The 10,326-nt window shown below is 54.3% G+C and overlaps 3 protein-coding genes across 3 annotated transcripts; 1 reads left to right on the top strand and 2 right to left on the bottom strand.

The window, feature by feature from the left end:
• Positions 1-310: 310 nt before the first annotated feature.
• BBLN (bublin coiled coil protein) lies at positions 311-1,427 on the bottom strand. The gene is made up of 2 exons (XM_054393413.1): positions 1,343-1,427; positions 311-504 (listed from the first exon to the last, which is right to left on the bottom strand). The coding sequence occupies exons 1-2, from the start codon at positions 1,425-1,427 to the stop codon at positions 311-313; spliced, it is 279 nt and encodes a 92-aa protein (XP_054249388.1).
• Positions 1,428-2,613: 1,186 nt separating this feature from the next.
• Positions 2,614-8,045, top strand: PTGES2 (prostaglandin E synthase 2). The gene is made up of 7 exons (XM_054393390.1): positions 2,614-2,814; positions 3,734-3,928; positions 4,579-4,634; positions 5,263-5,415; positions 5,954-6,154; positions 6,466-6,583; positions 7,285-8,045. The coding sequence occupies exons 1-7, from the start codon at positions 2,614-2,616 to the stop codon at positions 7,405-7,407; spliced, it is 1,047 nt and encodes a 348-aa protein (XP_054249365.1). The 3' UTR covers positions 7,408-8,045.
• A 734-nt stretch (positions 8,046-8,779) lies between these two features.
• LOC128976245 (uncharacterized protein C10orf95-like) lies at positions 8,780-9,808 on the bottom strand. Its single transcript, XM_054393411.1, has one exon. It carries the CDS (start codon positions 9,806-9,808, stop codon positions 8,780-8,782), a length of 1,029 nt encoding a protein of 342 aa, XP_054249386.1.
• Between the last annotated feature and the right edge of the window lie 518 nt (positions 9,809-10,326).

The raw sequence follows: 10,326 nt of genomic DNA, 5'->3' as shown, positions 1-10,326 counted from the left end.
TTTTCCTCTTTGTGAAAGGGCCTGCCAGCCAACAACTGCATGGCATCAGCTTTCCTACAACCAGCTTTAAGCAAGCTGCTGCCCAGCTCATGCTGGAGAGCAAACAGAACCAGCTCTCCTGCATCCACCTATGAACTTCTGCACCTATCACGCTGCTAAAGAAAAGAACATGGAGGTGAACAGCAGGACACAACCACAGGAAAGAACAAGTAACAGGCAAAAGGTGCCACTTCTATTCAAGTTTTACATTAAATTGGTGATGAGTCAGTGTCCCCTCAGCAATGCTACTTGTGGGCTTGTAGCCAGCACTCTAGGTGGGAGGCTGTGGTCCCTGTGCATCAGCTTCCCTCTCCTGCTGCTCACTCTGCTGCTGGAACTCCAGGCGGGTCTGGCGGTTTGACTCCAGCAGTTCTTTCAAGCAGGCATGGAGGTAGTCATTCTTCTCCTCCAAGTGATCCAGGCAGGAGTTGATCTGGTCCAACATGGAGTTTATTGATGCATATTCTAAAAGGAAGGGAGAGAGACTTAACGATACTGTCACTGCAGTCACTGAGTGCAGTGAGAGCTTCTGCAAAAGCCCACAGCCTTCTATCTGCCCCTGGGTGGGTGAAGTAAAATGCAACTGAATCCTGCATGTGGTGTCAGCAAAGAGACCAATGAAGAGCTGGAGAACTGGTAACAAGACCAAAAGTAAGTTTCCTGGCACTCCACACCCACTCCCAGTGTATCTGACAGCCTTTGATCTTGGACACAGCAGCCAGTGTGCAGCAGTCTGCACTGCAACAGCACGAAGAAACCCCAAGGACAAGGCAGCCCAGAAGGCTGCCTTGGGGATCACCTTTCGTGACGGTGCAAGCTTTCTGGCAGCATGCCAAAGCCTTTACATTCCGTGAGTGATCTGGGTCGGGCTCAGGGGTGTCTGTCAGAGTAAGCACTTGGCTGCTGTCCTCTTTAAAAGGGTGCAGGGGTGGGTGATGCTGTTCCTCCCGTCTGGAGTGAGCTGCAGGTCCGTGTTACAGCTCTGCCGTGGTCTCACTTCCTCCATCGGCTTTTTCTGACGGGACAGCGTCTGCAATGTCGTACCCAGGTGCTGCAGAATGCCGCAAGAGGAACGTTCCCAGCCCACTGCATTCAATTCACGTGCACCGCCTCTCCCAGACCTGCCCGCGTCACCTGTCCTGACCGCCTTCTGTCTCCTCGCTCAGCCGCGCCTCGCTGGCCGTCAAAGCATCGAGCGATGTTCCGCAAGAGGAACTAAGAACCAACGGCGGGGCAGGGGCCTGCAGGAGTTCAAGGCCCATCGCGGGCCGGGAATCGACCCGGTCCCGCCGCCTCCACGCACCTTCCTCCCCGAAGCCGTCGTCGTCGCTGTCGCTGTCACGGCCGCCGTCCTCCGGCGCCTGCAGCTCGCCGTTGGGCCCCGACATCCCTGTCCGCGCGCTAGCACGGCGCGCATGGGCACGGGCGCGCGCAGGACCGCCAGCCAATGGGAGAGCTCGGCGCCGCGCGCGTCACGCAGGCAGGCTGCGCGGGGTCAAGTTTGTGGTTAGCGGGCAGGGCGCGGCGCGGGTAGGGGCGTGGCTTTGGGTGTTTTAGCAACGCACCTTCGCAAGCTGTCTCCTTGCTCGTGGTGTGCTCAGCCCTTTCGGGTCTCTCCGTGACAAGGGCTGTCTAAGCCACAGAGTACAGCGTTCCTTCATGCCTTTGGGCACCAAGTGCAGCTCTCAGGGGCCCCCATCGGCGCCCAGCGCCTCTTTACCCGCACAGCATGTGGGTTCTGCAGGACAGGCACCTCAGCCCTTGAGGAACCCCGGGTACCCGTGGGTGCTGAGGCTGCAGCAGGAGATCTTTGCTGCAGAACCCCCAAAGGGCAGTCGCATCACCAGCCCGCTTGGCCAGCCGAGCGGCTTCAACCGCCCTCAGGTTACCCTGAGAATGTTTCTCCCAAGGAATGAGTGCGATTCCCTTTGCCCTTTGTATTTGGCCCATTCCCGCTTGTACGGCGCGTTTTTTTCATCCCCAGGAGAGATGTCACAGGCGATGAAAATAACTTGAAATTAGGGCATTAATTAAAGCAGAGCTCCTGAGATAAACCTGGTTTGAGGACTCCATTATTAAATGAGTATTTAGGGGAGAGAGAGCTTTACGTCCTCGTTTCACACGGCAGCCATTCCTCCTGCGGTGTCACCCTGCTGCAGGCTGCAGCGCTGACCCCAAGCAGGGCAGCGATGCAGTTGTGGGAACCACGCTTTGGTGAAAAACGTCAGAACTCTGGGTGCGAGTGTTTGCGCTTTTCACCGCGGCACCTTGCCGGTCGGAGGCAGCCGCTCCAGCCGGACTGGACAGGCTTTCGGCGAGGAGGGTCCCTCATTCCCACTGTTTTATGCATTATCGGCCAACTCAGATGTTAGAACTGGTGCTAGAGAGCGCGGTCCCGTTCCTGCAGCCAGGCGGCCTCGCTCTGCCCGCCTCCAGCGGAATTCACACCGCCCCGAGCTCTCCCACCTCAGCGCGGCGCCGCTGCCGCCGTTCCAGGGGCGGAGGACAAGCGCAGGGGCGGGACGGTCCCGCCTAGCCCCCCCGCGCGGTGCTCCCCTGCGCCGTGCCTGTAAGATGGCGGCTGCCGGCAGGGCCTGGCGGGTGGCCATGCTGCTACCGCCCTGGCGGCTGCGGGCGCCGCGCTCGGCCTCCGGCCCCACGGCAGCAGCGGGCGGCGGGAGGCGGCTGCTGCTGGGCGCTGCCTTCGCATTGGGCGGCGGCGCCGGCCTCTATCTGGCGGCGCGGCACCGCCTGCGGGAGCACTCGGCCTCTGAGGTAACGCGCGGCCGGATGCCGGGCGCCCGCGGGCTGCCCTCTCCTTCCCTCCCGGCCGCCCCTCGCTGCGGCTCCTGCCTATTTCCTGACCGATGCCCTTCCCGAAGCCCGGGCTCGGCCGCGGCAACGAGCCCCAGGAGACGGAGCTGCAGCAAGAATGCGGAGCGACTTCGCCCGGCCATGCGCGCCCAGAGGCTGCTTCTGCTCCGGTTTCCGTGAGAGGTCTCTGCAGCTGGGTACCGAGACGTGGGCAGCGCTTCCTGGCTGCAGGAAACGCCTGCCAGCGCCAGCGCCTGCTGGGACCAGCGCTGTGGTGTTGTTTCTGCCCAGCACCCACGGGAGTTGTGTAACCCAGCAAATGGCAAACGCGAGGCAGGGCGTGATGGCCGCGTTTGGTTTGTACCACCGAGGAGTGGTTGGCAGCGCCTGGCAGGGCCTGGCTGTGGCCGTGGCGGGAGGAGCCGCTCACGGCGCTGCCTGACTTGGCACAGGTCTTTAATCTTGGGAATCTGACCTTCGGCCGCCTAAAATCCACAGAAAACTCCCTGATTTCCCTACTCTGTGGTCTCAACTGATGTTATTGGTTGAAAAATGTATTTAGAAGGCTGTTTTGATTGAAAGTTGGTTAGAATATGGTTGTGTTTTCTGTAGTTTCAGATTTTTTTTTCTGGCTCTGAGTAGGGGCTTCCAAGGAGATTAAATAGATGTTTAGAAAAACGGGTATTTGGCCTCAGTGAAGGGTGAATATTTGTGATGCCATCTGAAGAAAGCATCAGTTTGCCGGGATATTTTGCTGATCAGATGCTGAAACTGAGGGTCGATGACAATGACTCGTGATAAAAATAAGGTGGGGGGGGGATGTCAGGAAAGATATCACTGCAGTAGAAAATAGAAAGATTCTGGTTTCTTGTTTCTCTAGCTGCCTGCAGGGAGCCTGAAGCTCACTCTCTACCAGTATAAAACATGTCCATTCTGCAGTAAAGTCCGAGCTTTTCTTGACTACCATGGCCTGCCCTATGAGATTGTGGAGGTGAATCCCATCATGAGGAAGGAGATCAAATTCTCTTCCTACAGGAAGGTGCCGATCCTACTAGCCAATGCTGGGAGCCCTCTGGTAAGTCTTGCTGTGCACAGAGCTCAGTTGTCCCACAAGCAGTGGCTTGAAGGCTTTGTCTCTGCCAGGTCTCTGTGGTTTGTCACATGTAATCTTTAGATCATCTTTGATTCTCTCTAGAGCCCAAGATTTGTTTCCTGTGCCTTGGCCATACTTGGTCTTTCTTGCAAGGCCTGTTGTTTGTGTAGTGAGTTTAACGCAGGGATTATGTGGCAGCCCTTGTGCAGGAGCTATCATTTGTATCAGTGGTTAGCAGGAGCTGCTTGTGTCCTTGTGGGAAAAGAATGAGATTTCACCAAAACTGAAGATTCAACCTGGCTCTTTTTTTTTTTTTTTTTCAAATGTTAGTGTTGCTTTCTTCCTCTGCTGCTGAGAGCCCATGTCCCAAACTCACTGATACTGCATGTGTACCTCACCCTCAGGTCCTCTTGTCAGGATGAAAGATGTATTTGAAGGGGTGCTCTGAAAGGATCACAGGAGACATCTGACTGTAGGGCTGCCTAGATGTGCAGGGACTCCTCTGGAAATGCATGGGGGAAAGGGACTGCAGCCCTAACCTGGAGCTGCAGTGTGCAGTGCAAAAGATTCTTTAATTTCCTTCTCAATTTCACCAACAACTTTTTAAAGTTAGTTTTAATTCTGTTTTTTAGCAATTGAACGACTCTTCGGTGATCATCAGTGCAATAAAGACCTATCTCATTTCCAAGTAAGAAAACAGGGTGATGGGAGAGGAACTGAATGTAAATGGCCCTAGAGAGCTAGAGATTGGCAAGACTCTGAATTAGTCATAAGAGTCTTGCTGACCTTGGTCTCTGAAACTCTGTGTGTTTGGCCCAGCAGCCCTGCCCCTGGCTGTGGTGGTTTGGATGGTGCCTGTATATGTTGTCATGCATGTCCAGTTAAAGCTTTTACCTTTCACAGCTACTCTTTTTCACCTGTGAGATTCTCTTTGCACAAAACCTACTTCAGCGTGGACTAGTGTTACACTGGAACTGAGATGCGCTTGGCTGTATCCAGCTGTAACACCTAGGCTGAAATGAAATTGCTGTGCCTGGGACCTGTCCTTTAGGTCTGTGCTACAAAGCCCTTGAGAAGGGTGGGTTTATGCCTGCAAAAATGTGTGTTCTGGCATGGACAAAAGTATTGCACTGATAGTGGCTATTTGCAAGAAGTTGCTCCAGTCTCTTTTCAAAACTTATTTCAAATCAAATCTAGAACCTTGTGCACTTACTTTTCAAATAACACATTTTAAAATGTGTTTCTTTCAGCCTGTCTCTTGCTCTTGTTCATTTATGTACCAGCCAGAGCAGTGCTAACTGTGTTTCTGTCCACAGGAGAAATAGCTTAGAAGAGATTGTGTCCTTTTATCCTGCCATGAAAACTGTGACTGAGCAAGGCAAGGAGGTGTTTGAGTATGGGAATAAGTACTGGCTGATGCTGGATGAGAAGGAGACAAAGCGAGTCTACCCTGTCAAAGAAGTGAGAGTGTAAGTGCTCTTAGGCTGCTGGGCTCTCCAGGCAGGGTCACAGCCTCCTCCACATGTGCTTGGGGTGGTGTAGATAGAAAATCCCACTGGTGCTGACAAATCCTGTCACACTGTCCTGGGTGTTTAAAGCCTCAGCAGTTGCTGTGGTTTTCCATGGATCTTACATAACTTGAAACAATGCTGCCAGCAGCCGGGTCACCACCATTATGGTCATGCTAGCCTGCAGTTGTCTCCAGTTTCCTTATTGGCCTTTCCTTCACATCACCAGGGAATGCTCTGGAGTGCTGGTTTCCCTTTCTGCTTAGCTTTCTCGTGAGGAGGAGCTAGTGCTCTGGGTCTTCATTTTAGTTGGAGATTGGAGGAGCCTTGCCAAAGGCAATAATGTTGAGAGCATTGTAGAGAGGTCACTAGAGCACAAGGCTAGGCAGGAGTGTTTGACACATTCATGCTCTGGCCAATGCTGCTGTGATTCTTCTGCCTCCTGTAGCCCTGCGGTCTGTACCTCAGTCACTGAAAATTCTCTCTTGAATGCTTGCAGTGAAGAAATGAAGTGGAGGAAGTGGGCAGATGATTGGCTTGTTCACCTAATCTCCCCCAACGTGTACCGCACCCCCAGAGAGGCCCTGGCCTCCTTCGATTACATCGTCCGGGAGGGCAAGTTTGGCACCATGGAGGGGTTGTTTGCCAAGTACGTGGGGGCTGTTGCCATGTTCTTCGTTAGCAAGAGGCTGAAGAAAAGGTTGGTACTGCCAAGCACTGTATTCTCAAGAGGAGTAGCTCCTCAACATCCTTAGCTGTGAACCTCAGCTGTCAAAGGGCAGAATCTCAGTCTTCCAAACCATTTAATGCAGTGTAACAGCTATACTTTAACTGGAGGTCCTGAAGTCCTCTACGTGGCCACTCTTTAATCACTGTTCCTTTAAGTTGTCCTCTTCACTCTCAAATACCTTCCAAATTGCCAGGCAAAGTCCAGCCCATAAGATGAAAGCTGGTTTAAGGTTAAAGAAAGGAATAAGCTGGTGCCTTCAACTGGTTCTTGTCTTTGTCCAGACATCAGCTTCACGACGATGTCCGGGAGGACCTGTATGAGGCAGTTAATGAGTGGGTGAAAGCTGTTGGCAAGCATCGACTCTTCATGGGTGGCAGCCAGCCCAACCTGGCTGACTTGGTAAGGGCTTAACTGCTGCATTGATCCTTAGGTGTGTTGCTAATGACCCAGTTGCTCACCTCTGTGAAATGGTTGATACAGACAGGCAGGGAAGGTCAGGTACATGCCATCCCTTGTGGGTGTCCTTTGTGCAGCAATGCAGTTGCCACGTGAAGGGGGTTTAGAAACGTTTGTTACACAGGGTTGTATTGTTTTCCTCGGGAGAAACGTTTCCTGAGGTGGAACCTGCAGTTCCCATCTGTGGGTGGATGTTACTGATCATGAAGAAGCATGACAAAAGCAGGGTACAAGCCAGGACACAGCTCTGTCTGCTGAGTGCTGCTGAGAAGAGCCTGCACCGGTGCTGCTCCCATTGTGGCTGCTGAGGCTTCCTCAGCACACAGTAGTGCAGGGGGGAGCAGGATACATCCCCTGCATCAGCAGCTCTCCCTAGGATGCAAGTGAAGCATTTCTCCCCAGGGCTTGATGCAGAGATAGGGTTAACTTCTGATTCATAACTGCATGTAGATCCTGATCTTTCCTTACTGTTTCCTCATGGAAGAACATCCACATTGGTAAGGACCCGTCTGCCATCCAGTCTGCCTTGTGTCAGAACAGGGCAAGAGCCTTACTGGCAAGGCTCTTGAGACACTTAGTGATACCCTGAGCCTTCCCTCCCCACTGACTCTGGGTATTGCTCTGATCTTTATCCTCTGGTGCAGGCAGTGTACGGGGTGCTGCGGGTGATGGAAGGGCTGGAAGCCTTTGACGACATGATGGCTCACACCAAGGTCCAGCCCTGGTACCAGCGCATGGAAGAAGTCATTCAAAAGGCTGTGGTCTGAAGCCAGCTGCAGCTGCTTTCCTGAAGTACTTGCATGGTAAAAAACTTCAGCAGGAATGGCATTTCTATGTAAAGAGTGGAATGGACTGATCACAGCTGATGGACTGACGTGCAGGCACAGGCTGTCCTCTTTGGTGAGCAGAAAGGATCTGGCTGGGTCTGTGTTTGAATGTGGTATTTAGAAGGACAGGGACAGGTAAAAGGAAGGGACCTCGGATGCTGCTGGAAAGGAGAAGCTCTGAACTGAAGAATGCAGCAAATAGGCTTCTTTACATGAGAGCCATTCTCAGGGCAGGTTGCTGTAAAAGCAAGATGCTGGTGGCTAGGAAGGGTCCCAGCCACATCTGATGTGGGGCTGAGCAGCGTTTGCTTCCGGCTGTCTTCCGCTACTTCTCCAGGCCATCCTGAGTGTGTTCCTGACTGAGTCACTGGATACTATTTTTTAAAAACGACAATTTTTCATGCAGTAGAGTCCTGTAAGCCCAGTGCTGAGGGAACTGGAGGAATCCACTGTACTGGGAAGGCATCCTTCCTGTGACAAACACTGCTGCACTCAGCAGACTGCTTTTGCTCTTCCATGTAAACAGTTCTGTCGGTACCCAGTTCTGTACACCCTGCAAGGATAAAGGCTTGCTTCTTCCTGTGCCCTTGGGGTCTCTGGGTTCTTAACCATACTTGTCACACACAGAAAGCACACCCTACACAAATCACTTGTGCAGAGCAGGCATTGGAAATCTCTCTGGAGTACCCCTGGGAATCAGTTGGTTTTGGTTTGAAAAAACGATGAGGAGCACTCTGCATCTCCAGGGGCCTCCAGATGTCTGTCCTGGAGTGTGGTGTAGCTCTTGGCTTAGGAGCCACGGTGATGTGCAATTGGAAGTCTACTGGCAATGAGCTGATGCTGGTTTGAGTGGGAGCAATCCTTTGCACAGCCCAAGGCTTAGATTTCCTTCTCACCTTGGTAAAGTTCTGTTTCCCCTGAAGAAAGAGCAGGCTTCAGGGAAGCTGGTTCAGATCTGCAGGTGCAGCTGGAGGCCCTAAGGCAGGGAGCGAGGAGGACACCATGTATGGGTGTAAGAACAAGGGGTGAGAAAGAGGATTTTGGGTTTGGGGGTTTTATATTTGGTTGCTTTGGGGTTTTTTTCCCCCCAAATGCAAGACTAGTTGCAAATGCCTGATGAAGAGGGGAGAGGAGCATGGATGCAGAAAGCCAGCTGGCTTGTGGGCTGTGGCTTGTTGCGTTTGAAAGCTGTTCTGTGGCATCAGAAGTTCAAGCCCGTGCTGTTAACGCGCAGGTCCCGGAGCTTGAGGAAGCCGCTCGGGGTCCCGGCATCGTCCCTCGGTATCGGCCGCAGGTCGGGGCAGCGTTTCCCTCAGCCTCGGGCGCCAGCACGCGGCACGGGAGGGCCGAGCCGCTTCTCGCTCGGGGCGGCAGCCCGGGAGGAGCTCTCCGTCACTATGCAGACGGCGCCGGTTGCGGGGCGGGACGCGGCGGCGGCAGGCCGGGACGTGGCCTGTTTGAATCGCCCAATGGGGGAGCCGCGGGCAGCGGGGCGGCGGCCCCGGAAGTTCGGCGGCGTCTCCTGCCTCCGGTGCAGTGTCCCGCTGCTCGCCTCGGCCCGGCAGCGGGTTCTCCATGGTAGTGCCGGCCCTTCCCGCCGCCTCTCCGCCGCCGGCGAAGAGCTCCTGAGGCGGCCGCGGGCCCCGCGCAGTGCTTCCCGGTGAGGGCTCCGGGGCCGCCGAGGCCTGTACGGCGGCTGGGCTGGGGAGGGCCGGGGTCTCCTCGCCCTGTGGCCGCGGGAGTGTCCGGGCTCGTGGTTATTCGGAGCCTTTCCCGCCGTTGGACGGCCCCTCCCGCCGCCGGGGAAAGCGGGGTCCGGCCGCTTTAAACGTGTAACGGAAAGCTGCTGCGGGCCGTGCCGCTCCGCGGCTCTCCGGCTCTGAACACGGGGTGATCCCGCACCCCAGAACAGCTCCGTGCCAGCCTGAGGCACAGCGGGCTCTTTGAGCAGCCTCGGGGCACGGCAGAGTTCTTTACCCGCCCAACCGAGCCGGGTTGCTAGGGAAAGCTGAGTGCGACCGTCCGAGCTTCCCTTGTGCAGCTCCGGAGCTCTGGGAGCTCTCAGCCGGTGCTGCAGCCCAGGCGCACGGCTCGTCCCGCGGGGGAGCTGAGCACCCAGCAGCGTTTTGGGGGGGTGTTCAAAGTTCGGAGCTGGGGAATCTTGGCCCTTCGGAAAACTTCCTCTTGTTCCTGATGGAGGGAAGTGCGGCTGTGCCTTCCCCTCTAACTGGTGACTGCCGTTGGGAGCAGGGGTGCAGGTACCCTGGAGCTGCTCAAGCCTCATTTCCTTGTGCAGCTGGTTAAAAATTGCTGTTGGAAGTTTGTAACTGGGTAAAGCCATCGTGAAATTATATGAACCGTTGTCAGTTGTTTAAACCAAATTTCATCATCAGTGTGCAAGGAATTGCAGTCTCAGTCTTATGCTTGTCAGAAGATGCCAGGACAGCCTGCACGTTGCCTTAAATCAGAAAGAAGATGATGTTCAGAACGTGCCACCTTCCCCTATCTGTGGTTATTTTATTATTTCTCTATCAGGTGTCACTCATACCTCAACGACAAAGTGACTTCAGTCTCTGCACAGAGCCCACTGTCTAGAAGAGCCAAAAGCTGTAGAAGCACTGTAAGTAATGTTACCTAGGCTGACAGAACCCTTTCTGCCAGAGTCAGATCAATGCTGCTGCTGGTGCAGGATTTGCAGTATTTTACCCTTCCCTCCACCCAAGTGTCCAGCCCCAGGGTGGTGACTGGACCCCTGCATGATGGCTGTCTGTGGTGGGTAGGATGGGGTTATGGTTCTGTTTTTTTCCTGAAGATTAAAGAAATGTTGTGACCCAAAAACTTTTAATCACTTGTTCAACT

This window comes from Indicator indicator, chromosome 28, assembly GCF_027791375.1.
Source record: "Indicator indicator isolate 239-I01 chromosome 28, UM_Iind_1.1, whole genome shotgun sequence".
Taxonomy (NCBI): domain Eukaryota; kingdom Metazoa; phylum Chordata; class Aves; order Piciformes; family Indicatoridae; genus Indicator; species Indicator indicator.
This window is presented reverse-complemented; position numbering and strand designations above follow the sequence as displayed.

Excerpts from the sequence above, each read along its gene's own strand:
- PTGES2 (XM_054393390.1), top strand. The coding sequence starts at position 2,614 with ATGGCGGCTGCCGGCAGGGCCTGGCGGGTGGCCATGCTGCTACCGCCC. Across the intron at positions 2,815-3,733 it reads GGGAGCACTCGGCCTCTGAG|CTGCCTGCAGGGAGCCTGAA; the intron begins GTAACGCGCGGC and ends TTGTTTCTCTAG. Across the intron at positions 6,155-6,465 it reads AGCAAGAGGCTGAAGAAAAG|ACATCAGCTTCACGACGATG; the intron begins GTTGGTACTGCC and ends GTCTTTGTCCAG.
- BBLN (XM_054393413.1), bottom strand. The coding sequence starts at position 1,427 with ATGTCGGGGCCCAACGGCGAGCTGCAGGCGCCGGAGGACGGCGGCCGT. Across the intron at positions 505-1,342 it reads CGACGGCTTCGGGGAGGAAG|AATATGCATCAATAAACTCC; the intron begins GTGCGTGGAGGC and ends CCTTCCTTTTAG.
- LOC128976245 (XM_054393411.1), bottom strand. The coding sequence starts at position 9,808 with ATGGCTTTACCCAGTTACAAACTTCCAACAGCAATTTTTAACCAGCTG.